This window comes from Hippichthys cyanospilos, chromosome 1 (genome assembly GCF_059441005.1).
Source record: "Hippichthys cyanospilos isolate Australia breed blue-spotted pipefish chromosome 1, RoL_Hcya_1.0, whole genome shotgun sequence".
In the NCBI taxonomy this organism is placed as follows: domain Eukaryota; kingdom Metazoa; phylum Chordata; class Actinopteri; order Syngnathiformes; family Syngnathidae; genus Hippichthys; species Hippichthys cyanospilos.
This window is the reverse complement of record NC_142369.1, coordinates 12,937,445-12,963,557: the sequence shown is the minus strand read 5'-3', so window position 1 is coordinate 12,963,557 and position 26,113 is coordinate 12,937,445. Positions and strand designations below refer to the sequence as shown.

General features: G+C 39.1%; 2 protein-coding genes across 6 annotated transcripts in view; one reads left to right on the top strand and one right to left on the bottom strand.

Moving 5' to 3' along the window:
• Window positions 1–12,824, bottom strand: part of smarca2 (SWI/SNF related BAF chromatin remodeling complex subunit ATPase 2) — a 40,200-nt gene extending 27,376 nt beyond the window's left edge. Inside the window, exons 1-15 of the mRNA XM_088432362.1 lie at window positions 12,717–12,824; window positions 10,643–10,910; window positions 10,067–10,196; window positions 8,456–8,845; window positions 7,737–7,838; window positions 5,504–5,756; window positions 5,301–5,427; window positions 4,140–4,313; window positions 3,847–4,020; window positions 3,078–3,251; window positions 2,945–2,998; window positions 1,976–2,106; window positions 1,811–1,868; window positions 889–965; window positions 647–794 (exon numbers count right to left, since the gene is read on the bottom strand). Coding sequence (XP_088288488.1) covers window positions 647–794; window positions 889–965; window positions 1,811–1,868; window positions 1,976–2,106; window positions 2,945–2,998; window positions 3,078–3,251; window positions 3,847–4,020; window positions 4,140–4,313; window positions 5,301–5,427; window positions 5,504–5,756; window positions 7,737–7,838; window positions 8,456–8,845; window positions 10,067–10,196; window positions 10,643–10,876 — 2,226 coding nt within the window. The 5' untranslated portion in view covers window positions 10,877–10,910; window positions 12,717–12,824. The remainder of the gene's footprint in view (window positions 1–646; window positions 795–888; window positions 966–1,810; window positions 1,869–1,975; window positions 2,107–2,944; window positions 2,999–3,077; window positions 3,252–3,846; window positions 4,021–4,139; window positions 4,314–5,300; window positions 5,428–5,503; window positions 5,757–7,736; window positions 7,839–8,455; window positions 8,846–10,066; window positions 10,197–10,642; window positions 10,911–12,716) is intronic.
• On the top strand, window positions 12,314–24,588 carry LOC148429288 (uncharacterized). 5 transcript variants are annotated; one of them, XR_015867714.1, is made up of 7 exons: window positions 12,314–12,404; window positions 15,822–15,948; window positions 16,724–16,874; window positions 17,975–18,063; window positions 20,421–20,541; window positions 20,626–20,922; window positions 23,295–23,466. XR_015867714.1 is itself a non-coding variant. In XM_088432397.1 (7 exons), the coding sequence occupies exons 3-7, from the start codon at window positions 16,766–16,768 to the stop codon at window positions 23,364–23,366; spliced, it is 558 nt and encodes a 185-aa protein (XP_088288523.1). In that variant the 5' UTR covers window positions 12,314–12,404; window positions 15,822–15,948; window positions 16,724–16,765; the 3' UTR covers window positions 23,367–23,466. The 5 variants fall into 5 exon arrangements, 1 of the variants encoding a protein (XP_088288523.1); XM_088432397.1 differs by having other exon boundaries at window positions 20,681–20,847; XR_015867713.1 differs by lacking the exon at window positions 23,295–23,466 and having other exon boundaries at window positions 20,626–23,240.
• The last annotated feature ends 1,525 nt before the right edge of the window (window positions 24,589–26,113 follow it).

Below are 26,113 nucleotides of genomic sequence, written 5' to 3'. Positions count from 1 at the left end.
GTAGAATCAGAATACTGTATTGTAAAAAAAAGAAAAAAAAACACACACAAATGAAAAAGACTAGTACAGTATTTTTCGGTATATTTATGACAAACCAGATATGAAAATGAACTTTTTCAAGTGAGCAGGTGAACAGAGTAAGAATTTAACTGTGTGGTTTCGTATTATATATGTGACATTTATTCTCTACAATCTCTACAATGCACAGTTTCCCACACACAATTCAAGCTACCCGTTTAGGAGTTAAAAGGATTTGAAAATTTTTTCTCATTTCCTGTCTGTGGAAAATGAAAATCCCAATTCTATGTGAATCGATTTTTTTGGCAAACCTCTATTATAATAATATTCATGCTGGGATCTTGACAAAGTTTTTCATTACTGCAAAGCTAAGGTAGGAAAGAGTGATTCTATTTTATTTGTTTTTTTTACCCGTGGGGCCCAATGTCTAAGAATTTAATTTATCAAATGATACAAAACAAATTAATGCATATTATTTTGTGGACCCCCAAGCTACAGCTCATGTTTGAGCTCCCCCCACCGCCTCCCAGTTTGGTCTTGAATAAACTTTTCTCAATATTTAAAAGGATTAATGTAAAGTTATGGGTTGTGCATTCACAGAGATACATTAGCACGTGTAAGCACGTACCTGGTAGTGTTTGAGCGAGCCGTTAATCAGAAGAGATGACTGCTTTTCCACCCTCTCGATGACAGCGTGAGCGACACCGTAGTAGGACTGCAGGCTGGTCTCGTCCGTTGGTACGCTGTACTCATCATCCACATCCTGCTTGGCTGACCTAAACAAGTGTTTGTGTGTCAACATGAAACTCACATCTTCAATTCCATTATGATATGCTGCTTGATTAAACAAGAAGAGAAGTAATATAATACTCGATAATGTGCTTGGCCTCTCCGATAGGACCTTCTGCGGTCTTGTCGTTTTCGCCCTTGGCAGTATCTTCTTCCTCCTTGTGACATGAAAAATACTTTTGAGGACCCACATGTATGTTTTATTACAAGTGATTGTTCTGATATGAGTTGAGAATTAAGTCAGCATAACCGAAATGTGTACACCTACAGCCCCCTAGTGGAGTTAAACTGTGGGTTTCTTTCAAACGTCTTTTTATTGATTTTAAGAAACCTCAATGACAGAAATTTAACAGGATCATGTACAAATAACGGATTTCCATGTGTTTAAACAAAAACCCTAATTTCCCAGACATCATACAATTATTCGCGCACACACACAGCACATACACACTAGGAGGGCGGGATAAATAAAATAAATATACACATATGCATTCGAATAAACCTACTGTGGGTTTCAACTGTGATTATATTGAATTCCCTTTTAACTTTTAAGTTAGAAGTTAGTCTTTTTTGTAGTGTGTGGCATGAGATTTTTTAAACCTAAGATTATGCTTTCTTGGCTCAATAAAAGCTCGGATATGTGTGTGTGTGTGTGTGTGTGTGTGTGTGTGTGTGTGTGTGTGTGCCCTTGGTTTTTGCAGCTTTTACTGTTTTTTTGTGGGGAAAATTTTGGTGGACCCCACAAAATCCGAACGCTTTTTGTAGGTCAAGACTCGCTTTCAGAGTATAAGTTTGAACTGAATTTTGGTTGGGGTTAGGGTTAGGCAATCTGATGTCATGGTTAAGGTTAGATTTAGGGGCAATACAATACATTATATCAATGAGAAGTCTCTGCTATGTAAGAAAAAGTATTAATTGGCACAGTTCTTTTTTTTTCCAAAAGTGTTACATAATTAGGCTTTCATAATTTTTGCATTACAATAAACATTTATGATTCACTGACCTCCTCCTCAAATTCCGAGCCACTCTCCTCGCTGTCTGACCTTGGAGCAACTTCGTACCTGCGGTAAGTACAAAAAGCTAAGAGTTGAATTACAATTTAACACAATATATTATTGAAAAGACTGAGGCAGAATCAAAAGTCAAAAGCATTCTAAAGTCTCCTCACCCAGGGTTCATTTCAAGCCAGGCCTCCAGCTGGCTGGATTTGGGTGCGTCAGTACCCTGCAAAACTTTGCCCGTCTCCGTCTGGATGACCTTGACAGGCAGCTCGCTCATCTGGCTGCTCTCATCCATAGGCTGCAAACACACCACAAGGACAAACATGTTATATACTTCATGCCCTATGTTTCTTTTTTTTAATGACCGAAAGTACACTTAACCTGTGTTCTATCTCATATCATGATTAATGGCAAATTGAGATTACCTCTGCCCATGGGCGACCATCGATTGCTTTGCAGCTTACACAAGCGCTCACAATTTAATCATATAATCAATTGAGGATGGGAGGTTGATAAAGAAAATATTAAGTTCTCCCAGCTTGTACAATGATAATAATTATTCAGGCAAGGAGCAAACATTTTTATCCCGCCTCCATTTTGAATTAAGTAATTTCTTCATCCTCGCCTGGCAGACTCTCCATTTATACTGTATACAGATAATAAATCCTCGTTCTAAATGTGTTATCATGTGCTGCTGGGTCTTAGCAGACTTAGTGTAAGATAAACAGCTACATTAAAACATTCAAGCAGTTTTGAAAGCTGGCTTGTGCGAGGTGTGGGAAGACAGTGCAACGAAACAGATTATATACAACCACAAAAATTGGGCATTGAATATTTCAAGCCAAAGGTTTTGCTTTGTTTCATTAATGTATTTTAATTTTAAGAGCAGCTAAATGAATGACAAGTTGTGGGAGTGGGCATGTGAGACAAGCAACGAGTGAAGAAGAAAATTCAGGGTCGACGGATAACAGAATGCTTTAGAACAAGAACACTGAGGAAAAAAGTTAGCTCAGGGGGTGGGGGTGGGGGGGCTGCAGATTAAAACACTATTCAGAGCAGCTTTGAGAATGGAGGCTGTGTTTTATGCAATAGAGGAAAGCGGTAAGGATATTGTTGTGTTTTCAAAGATTACTTACCTCCCCATCAGGTCCGATGGCACTGGTGCCTTCACCACTATCTCCGTCAACCTTCTAGATATGGAGAACATACATGACAGTGTTCAACATTTTGGTCCACAGTGGTCATTTTAAAGTCTCTCATAGTACGTACTGCCTTCTTCTTCTTCTTCCTTCGTTTCTTCTCCTTCGCTGCTTGTGCAGCTTTGTGCTCGTACACCAAGGTGGTGAGATTGGCCACATACTCGTCTGTCTGCTGCAGCAGGTAAGCCAAGCGTTTGTCCTTCTTCTGGTCAATCAATTTTCGATAGCCCTCCTCATCCTCCGCCTGGGATTTGGATGGAAGATGTGTCATTGTCAATTACAGGAGAACCTTAGTATACTATCTGGAACTTTACCATTTAAAATGTTCCCTTTATTTGTGGACATTTTCGCCTATTTAATAAACCAATGCATCAGATTGGCCACAGTCCCTTACTAATGCTAGCCCGTTTGTTCGACGTCAGACATCTGGCTTTTTTTTTTTTGCTGAATTATTTCTAAAACAATTAGGATCTGAACTGCCTCCAAATGGTTCCAATTCTGCCCCTATAATTTGATTCAGTGCAAGATATCTTTTTTCATCTAAATGCACGATTGTTAAATTCACTTTTTTTTTGAAAAATTTAAAACTTATTCCTTAATATATATAGTTTGTTGCTGTTACAAACCTCAGCTCCACTTTGGCCCAATTATCAGCGATGCAGTGAAAATGAGTGGAAATGGGAACATTTCTTTGCAAGTCTATTTAGAAAGTGCAATTTACAAAGTGCATCTCTAAAATTGTAGGTTATGGGCCTTTGTGCCCTCTGTAAAAAAAAAAAAAAAAGCTACTGAAGTCTTTTACAATGAAGTGGAATATCACATTTAATTGAGATTTTTACCATGAGTCTCCTCATTCTCTCTTTCTCAATTCTCTCAGTCTCTTTCTTCTGCTCCCGCTCAGTGTTGGTGTGCCAAGTGGCAATGGCTCGGGTGAGCTTCTGCATTTTCGCCGACATGGAGCGGTGGTACTCCTTGAAGTCTTTGGCATGCTGGAGAATACTGTTAAGATACTCCTGTTGGGGGAAACAATATCAGCAAGCTGACAAACTCTTAATGCTCTTAAACTTGCTTCGTAAGCTTGCCGCTTAATTTTGTCAAACTAGTTTTTTTTTTTTTTTTTCCCTTTCCCAACCTGGTGCTTCTGCCGCCTCTTCTTCTCTTGCTCCAACTTCTGCTGTTTCTCCAGTTTCTCAGTCATGCGAGCCTCCCGCAGCGTCTGTCGCTTGCTGCGCCGGTACGCTTTTGAGTTCAGGGCCGTTTCCAGGGTAGTGTCCCGCCGCATGCACGCCACCACGTCCTGCCTCAGCTGTGGAGAAAGGCAGAAGCCTCCAAAATAATCACATTTTCAGGATCTAGCAACCTTTTTGAAAAATGATTCACTCATTGGTTTATTTATTTATCTATTTTTAATAATCTGGATTTTCAATGATCCGACACTACAGTTACACTAGTGTTTAAAGACATTTTTTCGAACGCGGTAATACAGTAATTCTGCAAATATAAGACATACCAATGTATAGGACGCACCTATGTATCGAACGCACCTATGTGTAGGATACATGCACCCTTAATTTTTGGGTCAAAATCTGGTATTTTATATGTTAGCATGTATAAGATGCACCAACACTTTGGCAACTATGTAAAAAACTATAGCAAAACAGAATAAATTTCATCTTTTGTCAACTCTACATATTTTCTTGTGTTTGTATCAGTAAGCTATATTACTATTGCGCATTAAGTGTGTTTAACATGTCCCACATTCTGAGCGGTCAGTGAACACCTAGCCAGTGTAGCTCGAGTTCAATTGATCATAAAAACCCGTAGTTGCGCAGCATCCATGTTTCACCAAATTTATGATTGTGTGTACATGCCAAAATACCGCAATTGATAAACAATGGTCAACTGTGTTGTTTTATTGAGTCCAATGCACTACGATTGATTTTATCTGGGGCCATAACAAGCTCAGGATAATACCTTTTTAGTTTTACTTAATGTTTTAAGCATCATTGGGCCCTTTATAAACGTAGAAATGAAAAACAGCAACTCTGGCACGTGCAGACAGTAACTAAAAAATGTTTTAGCTGTCGATCATTTAGCTTGCTAAATTTTCTTTAGCAGTCGATCAGGCTTTTATGTGACGAATGTTTGACAGATTATTACAAATACAATTTACCTCAATTGGAAAATTAAATGAATTGTGTTCCACATGGGAGGCTCCCATCAAAATATAAATGATTCTAATCCAAAAGGGTGCCCCCCCCCCCCCCCCCAAAAAAAAAAAGAAAGTGCAAACCTGCCGCTGGAAGTTGAGGAGTCGCAGTGCCTTGAGCTCAACTGTGGCCTTGGTCCTCAGGTCTGGTGGAAGGGAGCCCGGCAGACTCTCCAATTCATGAATGCGATGCGCAATCCGAGCTTGCAGCCTGGTGGATATCATTAGGAACGTGATTCATGTAAACTAATAAATCAGTTCAGGCCTACATAGCATAGCCGTTTTACCTGTATTCCCTCTCCTGTAAAATGCCCACTGGGTCCAAGCCTTGGGGCTTCTGAATTGGCGTGACACGGTTCTGCTTCTGCTGCATCTGCAGCATGGGGGACACCTGTTGACCTGCTGGTTGAGGGGGCATGGAGCTGCCTGCCAGGGGCCCAGCTGGCATAGCGGTGGCCTGGGGGGGTGCGGGCGATGGCCGGCCTCCGTTCGCAGGGGGGAGGTGCTTAGGGGCGCCGGCTTGATTGTCACCGCCTTGGACTTAGAAGAGAAAGCTTCGTGATTGGTTTATTCTCTAGCGTGCGGTCACTGAAAATTACTATTTGGAAGCAAGGCGTTGTTGTTATAATGCCTTGTGTATTAACTGAAATTTTTGGTGCTGCTTGCTAAAAAGGAGCACAGATGTCTAAAGGGTATGTTTAGGTGCATTCAACTGCAATTGAGAAATGGTTTGAAATTAAGTGCAATTTACAGTACATGTCGTCTGATTAATTAGTGATTAATTCAGAGCGTAGTCTAGTTCAGCAGGAAAGATGGCTGGAATAGGCTCCAGTTTCCTGTGACCTAGAAAAGGAGAAGTATAGAAATTGATGGATGGATACATTTTCTTCAGGCTTCTAATTGGTTAGATCAATCATAGATTATAGGATTAAAGCACTACCTTTTGTATACAGATGTATTTGATGGCCTATGAATCTGATGTGGTTAGAGACTTTTTGTGAACCCAAGAACTGAATATATTGATAAAATGTGCGATTTAGAAGACTCTTGGGTGCACCAGAACCAGAATATTTTGTTATTGGGTGAATTTACCCAAACATAATGATTTGCTGTCTGATCCAAAGGTTGAAAGATGTTGCATTGGAGTTACATCAGCTCAATGCAAAACACAAGTCTTTTCTCTATCATCCTTTGGACAGAAAGCCAGAAAATGTGAAGAAGAAATGTGTTGGCATTAAAAGGAATTCAAATTCCTTTCATTGATATAGAGACAGCCTTGAGCATCCATTTCATTCAAGCAGGGGAAAACGTTTATTGGTTTTAAATCGTTTTATTTAGTTATTAGTTGTGAAGCCTGTGTGGCTGAGAAATATATTTGTTAATATATTTGTTAAATGTGGCAATTTTTCCCCATTGAATGATTTGGGACTGATATTGAACAAGACAGATCTGCACACTAAGCGACAGATGTATGAAGTGCTGACTTCAGAATATATTTTTTTAAATTTCTTTATGGGGTGGCTTGACATGATATTGGTTACTTCTGGAAGAAGGCTTAATGAACAAGATGTTGAAATGTAATCTTATTATCAATATTTATCCCCTAGAAATTCTATTAAAGTCTGGGAAAATATGCACACCATCTCTCCTTTAAAGATGTGTTAGGTTTCTACTGAAGCTTTTCCTTTCGTCTGCTGCAATAGAAAGTCATGATGCATTAAAGAAAACTGAAATGAAAAATGAGACAGCACAAAGTACCCCGGTTTCACCATGACTACTCATTGAAATCGACAGAAAGTGTTGCAGAAACTATAATGAAATATATAATGAGGACATCCCTTCAACTCCAACGGAAGTCACGTCAGCTCATTGACAGCAACAGAAATGAGAGCCTATTTCAATTCAGCTCCGTTTCAGATAAAAGAGCGTGATGCAAGACTTAACATAAAAGTTCCATCAGTTTCAAAATCAGTTTTTTATGTGTGGCATGAAAGGGGTTCTGTTTCACTGAACTGCATACTTTTAGTTTTATGTATTATATTTTATGTATTATATATTTATTTTGATAGAGACGGGTGAGTTTGCTGTCAAAAGACGAATACGAGGCAAGCTTTTGAAGATACAAGCTTTTTACATCTGGATCTGAGATCCTCTTTTTGTCCGAATCCAGGCATTTTCGTATGAGCAATAGGAACATGATGATGTGTGCACTTTTTGTCTCTATACAAATGTTTATGTTTGATAAATAACACTAAATGTCTATACTACATCGATATGAGTATGAGGTGTAACCAACATGAAAATCAGAGAGCGGTCTGGTTGAAAAACATATCAGCCAAAACATTATGATCTCTTTGAAGAACAAGGAAAAACAATTGTGGATTTAATCTCCATGAGATCATTTGATACCAAACCCAAAAGTTTTTTTTCCTACAGCAACATAGAAGAAGTTGGCCTCGCTGCTCTAATACTTTTTGGGGGAAATTTACATTTTGTATACAGAATAATTGCAATACATACCATCAGGCCAAGGTTTGGGACCTGCGCCTTGATTGTGAGCTTGCATGGCTGGAGTGGGGCAGGGGCTAGACTGGGCCCCACCCAAAGGTGCCATTGGCATTCCTTTGAATCAGAACACATTCAAATGTTGGTCAAAAGAGTACTGATTTTCAAGCTTTTACTGTAAACATGGAATGATGTCATTGACAATAAAATGTATTACTATTATTATAATGTTGTAAAGCAGTATATTCTTAATGAAAAGGATGTTTGACACCAATTTTGTTTCATAAGTAGTCACTGATACCAAGTACCGATACCATAGTACTTTTGATAAACTATCTTAAGTAGTCACTGATACTGCTACCAAGTACTGATACCATAGTATGTTAGATACACAACACCCCTCTAAAAAAAAAAAACAATAACATACTGTATCATTTTAAAGAAAGACCACCATAAGCCAATGTAGAATTTTCCTTTAATTTCAAGAATTTAGAGGCAATTATCTATTCTTCTCATGAGTCATTTTCAGTTCATGATCATAAAACTGCTCCAAGAAAGCAGTCAGTACGAGCATCAGCTGCCATCGCAGGTACAGATACCTTGAAGTAAGGCCAGGTATCAGCCCGATTATAATACTTGGTATCGGTACTCGCCCATGTCTAATATTAATCTATGTCTAAAGCATGCTTTTGTCAAGGTTAAAAATAAGATCACACAAACATATATCGTCATACCTTGAGGTCTGTTGTAGGGACTACCACTTGGCGCCTGTTGCTGCTGCTGTTGCATTGTGGGTAGGCCTCTCTTGCCCTGCACGGCCAGTTGCAGGTTCTCAGGCAGAGGTTGCCCGCGTCCCAAGACCTTGTAGGCCAGGATCTGAGCCCGGAGCTGTTGCAACTGGGCCTGATTGAATGCCGATGGTCCCCGGCCCTGCTGGCCCATACCGGACATGTTGGGGATGACACTGTTGCCACCTCCTCCTCCTCCTCCTTGCGGGTCCATGGGCATCATGGGGCCCGGCTGGGAAGGGGGCATGTGGGGTGGCGTGGGCCCTCCGCCTCCGGACATGGGGTTGGACCCGTGCTCATGTACACCCATTGGAGAAGGATGGGGGGACATGTAGCCTATTGTAAAAATGAGGGTTGCAGACCAGAGACAGCTTTAATCACAAGCAATTACAGTTTGTAGATTTAAATTCAAACTTCATACAACTTCGTATAGTGGTTGATACCCTAATACAGTGGTTCTCAACACGTTTTCAATGAGTTACCCCCTTTGAGCCACGTACCACCTAACCAGTGCAAAGATTTTTTACATAGTGCAGTGCCATTCTTGTCTCATAATTAAACTGTAACTACATGTGAAGTGGCATCTTTAGGGACATTTTCTTGAGGAACTCGGGAGATAGATAATGTAACATCATCTTTTTTTATTTACTGCTTCTTTCAATTCACACTAATAACTGGGCGCATCCATATACAAGCAAACAAAAGCATTCAACATTTTGAGGAAGAAGTAGTCGCTACAACAATTTACCAAAAACTTGTTTCAAGTTCCAATTAATTTGTTCCTCATTTGAAAAGAAAACTGAAATGTTCCTGTCATGGCAAAAAAAGCATTACGTTAGATTTTCTGACATCTGCAGAAACACTTTTGAAATTTCTCATACCCACTGAAATGCCTTAATTTACTTGAGAACCACTGCTCTAGTAGACCAATTAGCCCCTTTCACACCGCAGGAACTCTTCTGCTGTACCGCTGCAAGCTCTCCACGATGCAAGTCCACAAAAAGAAGATGGACTGAGCAGAAGCTTCAGCAGTCCCCCACCCACCAATTGCTGTCAGTCCAGATTGTCCTTTTCAACATGTACTTTTAGCAGGCTTCTCGCCACAAAACGCTCGCTGTAAGTATGCAAGTGCTGGCTCCGCCATCTACTCCTAGCTTTATTGATAGATTGCACAGCTCGAATAACGTACATGAATTTACCAGAATCAAGCTAACTCAGATGCATATAAATAAAGAAAAATCCAATTAAGCTTCATTCTCATGCGCTGTGTGGCAGCTTCTTTAGTTCATCATCATGCTTGTTTGTAATTCACGCTTTTAGTTAGCGCCACTTGTTAGACAGGAAGTTGAGTGTAGTTTCTTCCCCCTGCTACCCCCTCCGCTGTCTCTCGGTATGAACGCAAACTTGTGGGCCACAGACCAGGAACTTCCAACCTGGAACCCCCACGTCCAAGAGTTCCTGGACTATTTGGTGTGAAAGGAGCTATTGTCCCACTTAAAAACTGTTTTATTTTAGGTAAAGGTATTTAAGGTAAAGATAAATTAAGTTGAAACGTACCCTGGCTATGCTGGTCCATTGGGCTCTGCGGCGGGCCCATGCCACTGTGAAGAGATCTCATGCTCACTCCTTTCATGTGACCAAAGTGCATCGCATCTGCCATGGCCTTGTCATTTATTCCCTCCATGGGCTGAAAAATCAAGTCATGATCTTAATATAAGACTACAATTAAAGGAACAAATAATGACGCAGAGGTTCTAAAGGGAGCCTTTTGTTAGATGTTTGCATGATGCTGCTGCAACAAACAGCCATGGTTGCCAACTAGGTTAAGACCTGGCAGGAATGTAAATTACTGTGGCATGCTCAGTACATACAAGATGGTGAAAGTGAAAATTACAAAGGGGTGAATTTTTCTAAAATGTATTTTAATAATTGTACGAGTTCAAAATGTTAAAACCTTGCATTATTTAAAAGTTTAATGAGGACAATTGTTTGACACAAAATCATTACAAAATCATTGAATTTCAAAAATTTTTGATGGATAAATAAATGGGTACCTGGGTTGACATGCATTGCACAGGAAAAGGTTTCTATGCCCATGAACACATTTTATGAAATCAATTGTGCCTTGTTTACCTTGTGCATAGGGTACATCATGTCTTGCGAGAAGTCACTTTGCGCCTGTCCCTGCATGCCATGGGCCGCATTGGGCGTTCCGGGCCCAGGACTGGGTCCCATCATGCTGTGAACAGAACCAGGCGACGGGTCTGGTCCAGGGCTGGGGCCCAGTATGGGGCCAGGGGAGAGGCCCGCACCCGGGGAAGGGCCAGGATGGGACATACCACCTGATGGGTCTGAAGGGGTGGACATGGACTGGAACAATCCCAGATGACAAGCGGACCCCCTGCAGGGAAGGAAATAGGTTTCAGTGCCACTAATCATCAATTGAAAAACCAGTTAGTCATAAGTTAGGATTGTAACTAAATGTATTGTCTATGAATAAGGATCTTTTATGATGAACAATATAACTGGGCCTGGTTTTCCCTTGCCCGGACGTGGTGGGTCACCCGGGCCCCACTCTGGAGTCAGACCTGGAGGTAAGACTCGGTGGCGAGCGCCCGGTGGCCGGGCCTACACCCATGGGGCGCGGCTGGGCAAAGCCCGAAGAGACGTGGGTCCCCACGTCAGGTGTGTAGAGAGCTGGACGGAGGCTAAGGGCGAGATCTTGGCGCACCGATCCTCTGCTACAGAAGCTAGCTCTCGAGACATGGAATGTCGAAAAATCAATTTCACTGTTTGTTCTTTTAGTTACTCTAGGAAGTTCCCTTTAAATTTGTTACCTTGGTTTTAAAAGGACAATGTGTAAGATTACAACGTGTAAGACTATTTTTCACTAAAAAGGAATAAATTACCCCATTATAAATATCAAAAATTTACAAATAAATGTGTTCTAAACAACCAACAGAATGTTTTCAATATAACTGTAGGTCTAGTTATCATTAAATGATATTACATGGGGGGTGGCACTCCTCCGGAGGCTGCCATGTCTGTTAAAGCTACAAACAGTGGTAAATGCAGCACCTCCTGCTGTCCGTAGTGAAAAACAATCTAAATCTGACATATTGTCCCTTTAAATGTGGAGACATGTTGGCAATGTGGGTTCATTTAAGAATGAATTTGATTAAATTCATATTTTTTAATTTTACTTTTAAATGTATTTAACGAGTTTGTTCACAAAAAGCTTTTAAGTGTTGTGCATTTGGTTGTATGAGGCACAATGAGTTGCCTTGTGTATCATAAGTGCACTATAAATAAAGCTACCTTTCTGCAACAATTTAAACTAGCCTTCCATTATGAAGTTTAAATCGTAGAACAGTCCTCCAGTCCAACAATTTGCGCTAGACTTCCCTCTTTTATCAAATAAAAAGTACACTAGCCCACTATTTTGTGTAAATTAAAACTTAAAACTCAAGTGGCAATGTTTTAAAGATAAAACAATGCATTTTGTCAAGCTACTTTGGAAAACAAAACCATGGTTCCATTAAAAGTGAAAGCGAGACTGCTCCTAATTGAAGCTTAGTTTATGTTATTGCAGCATATTATGATTACTGCTTTTCAAACATTTTCTATTTACCAAAAGACGGCATTCTAGTAAGTGGCAACATTTTTATATAACACGTATTATCCCAGCGTATCATAACACTATGCAGTACCGAATAACGTGCTTTTTGGATACGAGCACCGTTAGATTTTTGCTCCCGGAAACATTCAAACCGACTCTTGATTGGATTATGACCCGACCCGACCCGCCCCCCACCCCCCCAGGGGGAAAAAAACGGTGGCCATCATGGCGAAACGTCACTTGTGGGATCAAAGTCAGGACCCTGAGCGGGCCAAGGTACCCGCGCGCGGTTTAATACATCTTGTTATGTCGATCATGTTTGTGCATATCCACCAATGGTGCCTTTTTGGCTCATTTTGTTGCCAACACACACCCCCTCGTTCGTAAAGCTAAGCTAACGCTAAGCTAGGAGGCTAACGTGCTAGCTGGTTCTGGTTCTGTGGACTCTCTCTCCCTCGCTCTCCCTTCTTCCAAAGCGAGCGGTCCGCGTCAGGAAAAGTTTTGACAGCTACAATCCGCGCAACACGGTTAAAAACACGCCGGCCGCTGTGTCATGGCCCCCGCGTCCCCCACGCGATGATCATTTACCTCTCGGCCGAAGTGAAAGTAGCACACGGCAGCAGATGAAAATAATCTAATGTTTCTCTAAAATATGACTGCAGTCGTCAAGTTCACTCCCCCTTCGTGCTGTTTTGCTGACATATTTAAAGTTGAGCTCGTTGATTCAATCACTCATTGGCCAGAGCCACAGGATGTTCCGCCTTTTTCCCTGGCTGCTCTTGCTTATTGGCTACTGTCCCTTGTCGACCATCGTGTTTTCTTTCCTGGGTGTGTTTTAGACTGTACTGTACAAATAATACTATGAGTTTGTGGTGTTCGAAGGGAGATAATACTTTTCAGTCAAAGGCGGTAATGAACAGTTTGCGCTTATAAACACTTAGACTTATAAAAAGAGTGAATTGCTTTGACAGGCTTTGGAATGCTGCTGTTCTTTTTTTTTGAGGGGGGGGGGCGTTCCTTAAGTTGTCCATAAGATGGCAGCAACGTAAAACAAATGCCTATTTTATTTTAGTTTTTCTTTATTATTTCACACTATTACTCCTACATTTGTCCGGTGGGCCATTGCACGCCACAGATGTTTTTAATGCTCGTAATTGTGATATTACAACTGTTGTTTCTCCCCATATGCTGGTACTTTCTTCACTTCTTGAACCTGTTGTATAACTAAGCCTATAAACCTTTTTGTATCGGAATGTGCAAAGACCCCACATGACCAACCATGTTTGACAACGCCACGTGACCAAGGCAAGTTTAAAGTTGATTGTTGGGGGGGTAGTACCGCATTTTTTAAATAAAAAATAATCACAGTGCAAAATGCTAAGAAGTGAGTGCATAAAGGGTATCAAAAATAATGCAAAATGATAAAAGTAAGTACATAAAGGGTTAAAAAAAAACAGGAGCTGGAATGATTATGCACATGATAATGTTTGTTTTATTTGTTCATATATTTATACAGTGTCTATATAAGTTCAGTTCCCAAGAAGGGCATTCTTTATGTTTACTTGTCATTGTTTAAGGAAGCATGAGAAATAGTGTTGACAAATCCACAAATTTGTTTGCTTGGTTGTAATTTGATTTATGATATACTGATTTTTGTTATGCCACACTTGTTTGACATGATATTTTTTTTTAAATATAGACTGCATATATATTGCATGTTAAATTGCAATCTCAGCGGAAAAACGTGATCATTTTTCAAAATGGTTTCTGGCTAGAATGACAGCTTCCATCCAGGATTGATGCAAGCTTAAAACAGTGTTTTTGAATGCTACCTGAAAAGGTACAGAACTACCTAGCCACAATTCGGCCCGCAATCCTTGGGGTTGAAACCATAACATTCAAAGTGCCCCAGCCTGACATAGATCTTCATTTGAATATCTCTTCTCAATTAACAAAAACATTTGACCTTTGATCTTGGCTTCCCCTCTGGGAACCGGCTGCCCCTTTTCTTATTGGGCCATCCAGACAGAAAGAGGATGTAAATACTATCCAAATAAACAGACCCAAGTCACCTTGCGGCCTGCGGCCCCACTCAGGTCCAGCGAGCCAGGAAAAAGCTCAGCCGCAGTCATTTGACAGTGAAAGGCCGAGCGGTTGCGGCGTGACAGTCACCTTGAAAAAGGCTCCGGTGAACAAGTCAGAGGCGTGACATCTTATTTAAATTCCAAACCTCCTCAAAGTCCCTCACAGGCACAATGAAACAATGGTGTGACTCTTCACTCCCTCATCCTACAATAATAGTTCAATTAATGACTTATTTACTTTGAAATCCTGGGATTATTTCAAACATTATAACCAGTTTTTTGTTGTATTTTTGACTGGTGTTTGTCATTAACATTTTTATTTTCTAGTGATTTTTTTCACCTACTGTATTATTTGTTGATTTGGTTTAATAATATGTATCACTTTATAGTATTTAGCATTTTTGTGTATTTGCCACCTAATATTTGTGGATTTTGCTTCACGTGGAGTTGTTGTATATACATACAGGTATAGCTTGAATGTTTCTAGTATTTGTCTATTTTTTTGTCAAATATGTTAAATTTCCTTGCTCATATTGAATATTTTTTCTCATATTTGTCTACTTAATATTAACACATATTAGTAGATTTTATATTCATCGTTTTTTACATACTTTTTCACATATTTCAATATTCAAAATATTTTGTCAGATAGTGACAAAATGTGGTGTTTTATGTTATATAGTTTTTATGTGTAAAATGACGTTGCCATCCAAAATTTATGTATTTTCAAACTAATATTTATTCAACAAATACCCGTTTCATTTTCTCTATTCTCTGTTTTTAAGTGGTTAAATTTCTGCAATATGCCTTCAAAAGGTCCTTACATTTTTCAATTTTTTTTCATTCCATCAGCATTAAATGTATGTATTTCATTCCTATTTTGTTGTGTTTTTTAATAATATCTGCAGTATTTTTAATGTTCTATTATATCTGTAAGATTTGTATTTTTCATTATTTTACATATTTTTGTGTTAAACATTTACACATTTTTCTGTAAAGTTTTTGAGTGGCAGAAATGTATTTTTTAAGACCTCTAAGATTTGTTTTTCTTTTCGTATTGCTCTATTTGGTAGGCCACACCAAAACCTCTTGGCTGCCTATTATGGCCCATGGACTCCTCACCCGTGCTTTTAAAGGGGAATTGAAGTAAAAAAAAAAAAAAAAAAAAGTTATTTCGCCCCCACTAGTCTACACAGCATTCTGATTATATTTATTTTTAAAGGGTAAGTCAAGTTAAAAAAAAAAAAAACTCTACACAATAATAAGTTATATGCACCGCCACTAGTCTACACATCATTTTGATTAATATTGAATTTGTGGAATATGAATTTATCGGTCAAATCCACGTGTTTATATCCATCTCAGGAGACAGCCATTTTACCACTTGCTGTTGACAAAAAATAACACCAAAGTTGTATAAGGCTCACATGGTGACCAATCATGGCTCAACTGGTTTCTGTGGTTACGTGACATTGAAAAGCTGTGATGTAATTGGCCTTACCTGAGTCCTGAGCAACTGTGCCTCAGGCAGTAGAGCAGGTCGTCCTGTAACTGAAAGGCCGGCTGTTCATATTCCACTCTATGCAAGTCATGTGTCTTTGTGTCCTAGGGAAAGACAATTCACCCAGCTTGCCTCCTGTGATGGTCAAAGGGTCTTTCGGTGCAAAATGGAAGCCACTCTTCTGTCAGTCTGTTCCAGGGCAGCTGTGGCTACAGAATATTGTTTACTACCACCGGTATGAATGTTTACATGCATGAATAATGTACCCATTGTAAAGCATCTTTGAGTGTCCAGAAAAGTGTTATATAAAAGTAGTAATTTATCATTATTTTTATAAAAATGAGTGGAGATTATTGCTTAATTCATACTCCACAAACACAACATTAATCAGAATATCATTTTTAGACTAGACTGCATGGAATATATTTTTGTAAAGAACAATTTCTTGTACACTTACTCTTTGAAGTGCTGGAGTTCATGACTTCAGAATGGAACTGTCAGGAATTCCCTCACACGTGCACGCACACACTCACATACAGGTCACGTATGGTTGTCTGCAGGTGTGCGCAAACAAGGGTGCGGCACTCATTTATTTAGGGATGAGCCGCAATTGAGGCTTTTCTTTTCAATCATTTGAATGACCACTACTTACATTGTAGTGCACTTGTTTTTTTATGGCCGGGGGCAGAGAGCCAAGTGGATGTTTGCACACACAGTTGACATCATTGCTTTTGTGTCCACGAGTGCGTGTAAATACTTGATGTGAACTAAAAAGGTTTCACTTCTGTGTATCTAAAAATGAGCCCTTTTAGTTTTATATATATATATATATATATATATATATATATATATATATATATATATATATATATATATATATATATATATATAGCTACTACTGGTAGTGTTAATTATTGTTTTTCATATATGTCATTATTATTGTGTGAATGTTGAGAGATGGGTGTTTTCACATCTTCATCTGGCTTCAACACAGCTTTTCTTTCCATTAGGTCAAAGAACAGGAAAAGCATTTGACCTGACAATTGATCTTAATGTGCCAAAGCGTGGCTGTGACGCATCTGCTCGGATCCATCACGGGTGACTTTTCTTGGGTGATCCCGGATCTCCAGCATTCAAAGCTCGGCATCCCAGAATGTGGCGGTGAGTGGAAACAAACCATTAGTCACAACATGCCTCGTCGTCATAAGAGGTGGCAGTAGTACTCACACTTTCCTTAAGTAAACTAGACTGTTAAAAATACTAATTTGACCCCTTCATTTAAAAGTTCAAACATACACACTCGGCAATGTACGCTAAATTATACATACAAAAAATCAGTTTCACTAACATGACAATGAAAATATAAAAACTTTTTTTTTTCCAAACCAAGCTTAAGCTAGCATTGGTTTAGTGAGTCCAGGCTTTTATGATCTGTTCCCATAGTTTTGCTTATGTTGTTCACAAAAAATGCTGAATTATCTCATGATAGTGACAAAAAACAAACATCCTGCTTACTTATGCAGCATACGCACATATTCACAGCTGCTCATGTAGTCACCAATCAATTTTGTTTTTGCTTTTTTTATGTTTCTTGTGTGCGTCGCAAAAGAAAAATGTGTTTTTGTGCTCTGGCCAATGCTGATTATTATTTATAGGTATTGCTTTGGGACAATCTTTTGCCATTTTGGTGTCATTCATCTATGCATCTAAAGTCTGTTAAGACTTTTTTATGTGTTATATTCAACTACGAATGTTTTTTTTTTCCTATTCGTAGCAGGGGAACACTGAGGGTTTTCTCTTTTCAAAATAAATCAAGATGTTTTTTTTATTGCCAAAGACTAGTGGATTTTAAATTGCCACAAGACAAAGACATTTGCACAAATCATTGTGACTGTGGGTCCTCATCATTAATCCAGCCATGTTACTTTTCTCCAGCTCACTTTTTTAAAAATACAATCAGTCAAAGATCTCATCTACAATATTTACCTCTCTATTTACAACTGATTTAAATCATGTCATTGTGCGTGGGTGTTGAAAAAAGTAGAGAATATTATGATGAAGTAAGGCAAAAAATAAACATGCCATCAGAAAAATAAAATACTCAAGAAAAAATGTTTTCACTGTAAGAACAGTAACAAATGATAGACGCTTTGTTACTTCCTACCACTTGCATACCATTGCTGCACTAATTCAACATGGAACAGAAGGCAAAACACATTTTGTCCGGGCACACGCTTAACAGTGAAACATATGACTTGCAGATGGAGCAATCTTACCTTTTACGCCCTCGCTGTGCGGACGAGCGCAAGATGAAGTGGTCTTAACGGCTCACAGATGCCGGATGCGCCAGGTATTCACTGTGACAAGCCCGAAACATATGCACATTAAAAAAGTTGGAAACACAGACAGGCTTTAAAAAAAAAATGAAAACACTCACCTCTTGCGTGTTTTATGCTGCTTGGTCTCAATCCAAGCAAAGACACAACTCAATTTCAGAGTCAAAGAACTTGTTTGGTGGACATTTTTTCCACAAAGGGCAACTCCAGTACCCCACACCATTCCTAGCAAATGGCGATCAGAATTCTTGTTAGTTGCTTGCGGAATTTAAAAATCTATCTGTTGAGTCGGATTGTTATTTTCACTGCCCAAAGGGACAGTTGGGATTGAGCACTGCAAATTCTGCCTTGCAACAACAGTACAAGGAAATATACAAATTGACTAAAATCCCAATAACATCACTACAAACTCACTACAACAGATTCCACGCGTTGGTGGCAACAGGTATCAAAGTGTTGGAGAGTGCCATTTTTGAAAGATATTAATGCAATTTCTTTTAGTATTTACAAAAAATTGGAGAGAACACCGAAGGAGCAAAATTAACTTTGAAGTGATGGAATGAACAGTGTCATTGTAAGCAATCTGTGATTTCAAGTCAAGTCAAGTTTATTTGTTTAGCCCTGAATCACCACTGTCTCAAAGGGCTTAACAGGTGAAAAAGAAAAGAAATGTTGAATGATTTGTCTAATGTAAGTGCATTACTTCCGGTTGTATAAATGTTAGTATTAACAATCAACAATCAACCACATAATAACATTAATTTACAGTTGGATAGTAAGTCCAAGGGCTCTATTTTGGTGATTGAGGTGTGGGTCTGGGGATTGGTAAGGTGCTTACATAGTCGGGAAGGGAGTGGGGCGGGGTCAGACCGAGATTTGGCAATTTGGTTGACAGGCGCAGTGTCGCGCGGAAGGATAGTGGATTTGCGCACCATGTGCATGTCAAAGCAACCGCCCACTATCGTGCGAACCGAGCGGCCCCTCCCTATCCCTTTATAAATGTGTTGCACCTGACTCCCACTGAAAGTCCAGCTATGGTAGAAAATAGGAGGAGAACACATTTCACCCAAAAGGACAAGTAGACCTCCTCGGGCACACAATGTTATATTGGCCTCGGAGGAAGTCACAGCTGTTGTGAATGCGTCCTGAATGGCACACTGAGAACTGTGATGTTAGACAGAGGGCCAGGGCCAAGCTAGCGGATCTCCCTCCACGAAGAGCAGCAAGCAACATATCTTCTGTGATCAGTAATTGATTGTGATCACTATTATAAGCAGTTTTAAAATATTATGCAAATAGTATGCAATAACGCTTGATAAAAAAAAGGCCTTGAATTTAGTATATATTATATATACTCCTACAAGTCACAAAATGAATTGCATGCCAATTTTACATGTTTGGCAGAGCAATTTTTCATTGCATCTGGTTAGTGGGTCAATTTCCACATCTGTGTTTTAGTAAATCCATCCCCAAAATGTGTTGTGACCACACATCTGTTAGATAGTAAAAGGTTTATTTAAGACAGTTAAGCAAGTGTAATTTTTTTCAGTTTTTTTTTTTTTTTTTTTCTAGGTTCAGCCAGTTTAGGATAGGTTGGGGGCAAGGCGTGGCCATGGCTACCACCCCACACATTGGGGAAATTGCTTATACAGTATCTGATTTTTCTCCCATTTTTACATTCACACAATATTCTTATAGACCTTGACAACTGCTTGTTTATATGTATGTATGATTTATATTATATATAATTAAACCCACGCCCTTCCCGTGGGGAGTTTGCATTTCCTCCCCGAGCCCACGTGGTTCCCTCCGGGCACTCCGGCTTCCTCCCACACTCCTGTATCGGCCATACTAAATTTTCTTAGGTGTGATTGGGTGAGTGAATGGTTGTTTGTCTCTGTGTGCCCTGCAATTGGCTGGCAACCAGTTCAGGGTGTCACACGCCTACTGCCCAAAGTCAGCTGGGATAGGCACCAGCAAGCCTGTGACCCTTGTGAGGATAAATGGCTGGATGGATGGATGGATGGATAATAAAATACAATTATTTTATGAAAAAAAAAATCTTGACTGTGCATGCCACCCCCGACCACCCCTCACAGAGGTCTTGTCACACCCTGGCCACGACATATAAATTTTTCACCTTCAAATTATTCATTTAGCGTTATGTTTTAAGGTTGGAGTTGGTTGCCACATCAAGCATTGACTTTAACACATTACTCACAGCTTTCTATGAGCACCAATGCCACAAATCTCGCAATGAAACCTCTTTGTTTAATCTCTGTAAGCTTGTCAATGATATTTATACAGTTTTGTCTCGTGTGCAGCATGTTAAAAACAAAGTCACTTCACATTAGCTCCAAAATTGTTGCAGCTTTCCTGTCGAGAGCCCGCAGGATGCTACACACATGCTACGCTAAATCAACATGGAGAGCTCTTGTGTTCTCCCGACAGTCCATATTTCTCCAGGCGCAGGATCGCGGCGGCCCGGGACGGTAATATTAAACAGCACGCTTTAACAATGAATGGCAGAACACCTGCAGCCCAGGCAACTACAAAGTCGGGTTTCCTCCTGACAGCGCTTCCTCTCTTTCCCCGGCCTCCCGCCTGACCCCTGCTCCATCTTGGAAAAAGATCTCAGGCAGACGAGTCGGAGAGAGTCGCTTCGCCGACCAGACAGCGCTCCCGCGGGAGCACTCGGCGACGGGAGGCGTGCCGAGGCGCACCTGCCCCGTAAATCTAGCCAGGGCTTCCCTTTCATGGAGAATAACAAATGGCGGGCGAGGAAGGAAAAATCTAAGGTGACCGCAGATGAGCCGTGAAGTTTGTGACCTCATGTACACGTTTGGATCAGCACACATGAGTACAGAGGCTAGGTAACGCTACATTAAGTTGTTACTTTTTAAGGTTGCAAAAGGGGTGAAAAATTTCCAGATAGCTTAGGTCCTTTTTTTTAGGGAAATTAGAGAAGAATTTGGGAACTATTCCAGCTTTATTTAATTTAAACTTTCGATAGGAATCAGGGGAAAAAAATTTCAAATAATAAACACCTTCCTTAAAAGAGGTTGCTAGAAGGGTATGGAGATGTAATGGCAGGTGGCGGCAAAGTACTTAAAACAGAGCGAATCATTAAGCATTGATGGCTTGTTTTCAGAAATAAAATTCACCACAAACCACACAAGGCCTTCCATTCACTCGTAAAATATACATCTGTACATTTTTGACACCTCTTGTCCTCAACTGAATCAAATGCTAGCACAAACGGCATGTACCAACAAATATAATTTGTTTTAAATGCCGTATAGCTTTTGTGTATCTGAAGAGATATAAATGAATGATTAAACTTATTTTCATAACACTGTGACAATTACTTTCAGTTTCTCAGATCATATTTTTTAGTTCAAATATTAAACAGTGTTATAAATTCAAACACTATCGGGAAGTCAAACTCTCCTTTGAAACGCTAAACATAGTTTAAAGAACCTGTAATCCCACAATTGAAACCCTTCCTTATAAGACCAACTCTGGTATAAAACCCTATTTAAAAATTTGAAATTAGAATTTAGAAATTAAAATTCGTATTTAAAAGCCCACTTGGTAACCTTATTTTGAAATACTAACCGAGGTTTATTAGCCCAGTTTGAAATCCTAACCCTGTTTTAAAAGACATCTTTGAAACTATAACTCTAGATGGAAACGCTCTATTAACACTCTAACCCTAGTTTAAAATCCTAACCCCAACTCAATCTTTACAAGCAAAAATGGTTTTCTTTATTTTCTGCTTGGTGTCAAGGTCCAAATTGTGAACATATTACATGAGTTCCAATTTATTGCGGTAAATGGCTGCAATTGCTTCATTGACTGATTTTGATGGAAGTTGATTTCAACAAAATATCAGAGAGGCCCTATCATCCTTCAGTTTTTCTTCATGTGGCCTAGGAAAGAAAAAGTTTGAAATGTGTAAGGCAATACATACAGGCAAATTGTAACGGAAAAGTACAACATTGGCTATAGACGCTAAAAGCAGAAACGTATTGAACTTTCACTTTACAATCACGAGGTCCCTTCAAGGGCAGACAAAAAAAGCATAAGACAGAAACACTATCAATGACTCAAACCCAACGACAACACCAAGATTCCACCAGTAGATTATTTGCTGTAGTCTTAGCGCAGTAACACCAAATGGCCCAGATGGAGAACTGAAAATAGGTTTCACAAGTGCGTTGCATTCTAGAACAAACCCTGAAAAAAGAGAAATTTGTGATGAGGAAAATGTGTTTTTTAAATACTGCCGAATAATATTCCTACAGAATTAATGGTGTTTGATTTTGACTTTGTTTAGTAAACACACATTTTAATAATTATAATATATTCGGAGAGCAACATCTGGAGATGATTGGTTAACTTTTAACAAAAACTAGGCTGTTGCGAATGCTTTCTGTTTTCATTCTTTTTTCAAATTCATGGCATCAGCTAGTTCTATACCAAAGTAGTCAGCTGTATTAAAAAATAAATATATAATAAAAACCTGCGCTATAGCCCGATCGCCAAACTGGAACCTGTGTTGGAAGTGAGGGGCTTGCTTTATGCCAATTGACAACACACCAAACTTTATTTCAAACCTTTTTTTTTTCTCGCATCCCAGCACTGCCTTCAACAGCTCACTTTGTTGCCGAAAGGCGATCGCGTCACAGCTAAGCGTCCCCGCAACAAGTCAATCCAAGCACAAAGTAACCATTAGACGCCTTGAAACCTACTGTACTGTTTCCCACTCGCCCCCGCGCACTCCTTTGTGCTCGGATCACTGCAAACCTCAAAGGGCCCCGGAATTTTACAGCCGGCCAATCCCCTCTAAAAGCATGACACCACTTTAAAGAAATGCTCGCTAAACAAACACTACTTAAACATGCTGCGCCAGACGACAATTGCCCCCACTTTCTTGTAGGGATTGGCTAATCCCTGAAACACGGGCCTGTGACTAATGGCGGAATTTAGCAAGAAATCGGCTCCGGTTTCAGCCGGGCGCTTATCGACCTGAACGACGCGGATACCTCAGGCCCCGTGATGAATGAGCGGCGGGGATCATGTCGTCTTTCACTGTCGCTTTTGTGCGGGTGATAATGAAACATGTCAGAGAAGCATGTAACAAGCCCCTTTTTTCGCAACAGCAAAATAAAAAAAATGAAAAAAAGGAATAAGCCGTCCTGTCATAGATGTCGAGTGCGTACACTGGCTGTTTTTCTTGCAGGGTGAGGTCTGTATCAAAGTCGCTTGTGTCGGGGCCTGCGTCAACCTGCTTGGCTGGAGTGTATTCTGCTAGAAAAACAAAGGAATCAATCAAGCTCAGTGCATGCATCAACAACGCGATACACTTGAATTGGTGCATTTATGCTCAGTAAAATAAACCGCCTGCCTCAGTATCCGTTCTTGTTGCAGTCAATACTGTTTTGTGTGTGTGTGTGTGTGTGTGTGTGTGTATATGTACATACTATACAAAATACTATACTATACAAAAAATACAAAAATTTAAATTATGTGTTTATTTTATTAAAAACCTGATGGTGCGCCTTATAATCAGGTCCGCCTTATATATGGCTCAATATTGAGAATGGGATTCGTAGATGGGGAATGAACCGATAAAGTAAGCTTAACCTGTTTCTTTTGTGTGTTTAAGGTTGAACAAGGTTGGTCATATTGACATTGAGTTATTATGCTGATGAGACTTTAGAGTTATGATTTGAGTTATTATTGTTATTACTTTTAGAGTATTACTATATTGCGGTTGAAAAAGTTTTAAAATATGTCATTAATTGAGGGTGTGCTTTATAATCCGGTGCGCCTTATATATGAAAATAGTTTTGAAATGTGTCAATAATTGAGGGTGCGCCTTATATATATATATATATATATATATATATATATATATATATATATATATATATATATATATATATATATATATATATATATATATATATATATATATATATATATATATATATATATAATTTAACTTTTTGTATTTTTTTGTAACTTTTGCCAAGGGTTCTAGATCAAGCATAAAACAATACTGCCCCATGTGACCTAGGCGCACACAGCACAAAATACAGCGCAAAATGAACGGCGCCATTACCGTAACTAACCAACCGACAATACACACCTCACTTCTCTATTTAGATGGTGATAGTGAAACAATGAGCATGTCATCACTTCCTTTTTTAGCTCAATCCCAGCACGTCTGGTCATGCATGTTGAATCGCTTGGCACGGTGAGGGAAATTTCCTATAAAGAAAAAAAAGAGAGAAATCCGCAGAGGATAAGCCATTAGTGGCAACTCTATCCTCCGTCTTGATTTGTCATTGCTAGTGAAAGGAAATAGTGGCCACTGAGCTCTGTGAAACAAGCAAAGCATAACATTTGCTCAGGCAGGCTCTCTTGTGGTTTCAGGGGAAAGCAAAGGATCCCGGAGCCGGGCTGGAAGGGCTCGCGCACGACCTCCCCGTGAACCGCTCGTTAATGATTATATCCTTGATATATGCGGCTACATATGGTAAATGAGGGCACACTTATGGGGAAACCACAGGGGCCTTGTTATGCTTTTTGGGCTGTTTTCTTACGGCCTTAAGGATGTCCACCTGTTTCCCGTTAAGTCCCAGTGGAGCGTCGCGCTGAAGTGGGAAAATGTGAAAAAGTAGCACAAAGTCACTTCCAGTCATTTGGGTTCAAAGGCTCCACTTTCCCTCCCGCTGTGTTTGTTTCAGGGCTATACCATTAACCCACCGTATGCTTAATCAAAAAAAAAATTGACTGTAATGAATGAAAATGATTCAATTTTATTTAGAATTTTGCATGAAAAATTCTGATTGTTAAATATCCTTCAATATACATTAGCATTTTCAATTTAAAAACAGGATTTCAAGGTCACGTCAGGGCAGACACGGTGTATCAGTATTTCACCATTGTGTTGCATGTAAATTGAATAAGATGTCAGCAGAACTAAAATAGCCTCAATTATAAATGCTTTTAAACTCACTTTAAAAAACAATGCTTTTTATATATGTTTAAGGTCTTGGTGCATTTCTCGAACCAACTTTTCAAAGTGATGTTCTAGAGCTGGAAAATCTAAAAATAGTTCGGTTAAGAATTAGTCACTTATGGGTCTAAAAAACAGACTGACTAATTCATTTGACCCTGTTTTCTGGGTTGTCTCTACCAAACAACCCTAAAATGTGTCATTTCTTGCAAGACACCTCTAAAATTGGGTCGTTTAGAGAAAACAACCTACAAAGTTATGTCAAAGTGATCCAAATATTGTTTTTTTTTTAATTTTGTGTTTTTTTTTACTTTTTTGTTTTACTCATAATTGGATTATTTTTACCACCACTGTTTTTAGAGTGTATGTTCTTTTAATATTCAACTTTATTTGTAGTGTTCTTTAAAAAGAACCAAAGCTTTAAAGGGCTTTTCATTTCTCTACTTTGCTTTTGAATGTCTTAAATTATTTATTTTTTTGTCTGAAATTATTTTGATTGTTTTTAATTTGGGTGTTCGTATTTAAATGTTGTTTTGCAATTATGTGAAACACTGACCTTATGTATAAACTATGTGTTTTAGATATATATAAAGCTGACTTGTAATTTGAATTGCTACATTTAAATATTTAAATATTTATATATAAGTATCAGTGGCATCGGGGCAAAACTGTAGTCGCATTTTGGTGAATTTCATTTTTTTTTTTTTGAATTAATCAAAAATCCAAACTTTTGATTGATACACACAAGGCGTATTTAATTATTTAATTCTAAAGTGTTTGCAAATGGCTCGCTCTTTATTGCTATCCCAAAAAGTGATTTTAAACTGACATGCAGCACAACTATGCGTGTTTAAATCATCATCATGACTAAAATTGGCAGTAGTGTCGTCGTTCTTTGTTCTATCAGAGGTGTTCAAACTAAATTATTTTCACTGGTGTTTTTTTTTTTAAGAATTCTTAAATGCAAACATTTTGTACTAAACAAAAATAAATACAGTCCACACATCATATGTGAAGTTTAGCACTCAAGGATA

Coding starts and splice junctions, on each gene's coding strand:
- LOC148429288 (XM_088432397.1), top strand. CDS start 16,766: ATGTGCCAAAGCGTGGCTGTGACGCATCTGCTCGGATCCATCACGGGT. Junction 16,875..17,974: donor CGGCATCCCAGAATGTGGCG/GTGAGTGGAAAC, acceptor TATGACTTGCAG/ATGGAGCAATCTTACCTTTT. Junction 20,848..23,294: donor CGAGGAAGGAAAAATCTAAG/GTGACCGCAGAT, acceptor TTTTTCTTGCAG/GGTGAGGTCTGTATCAAAGT.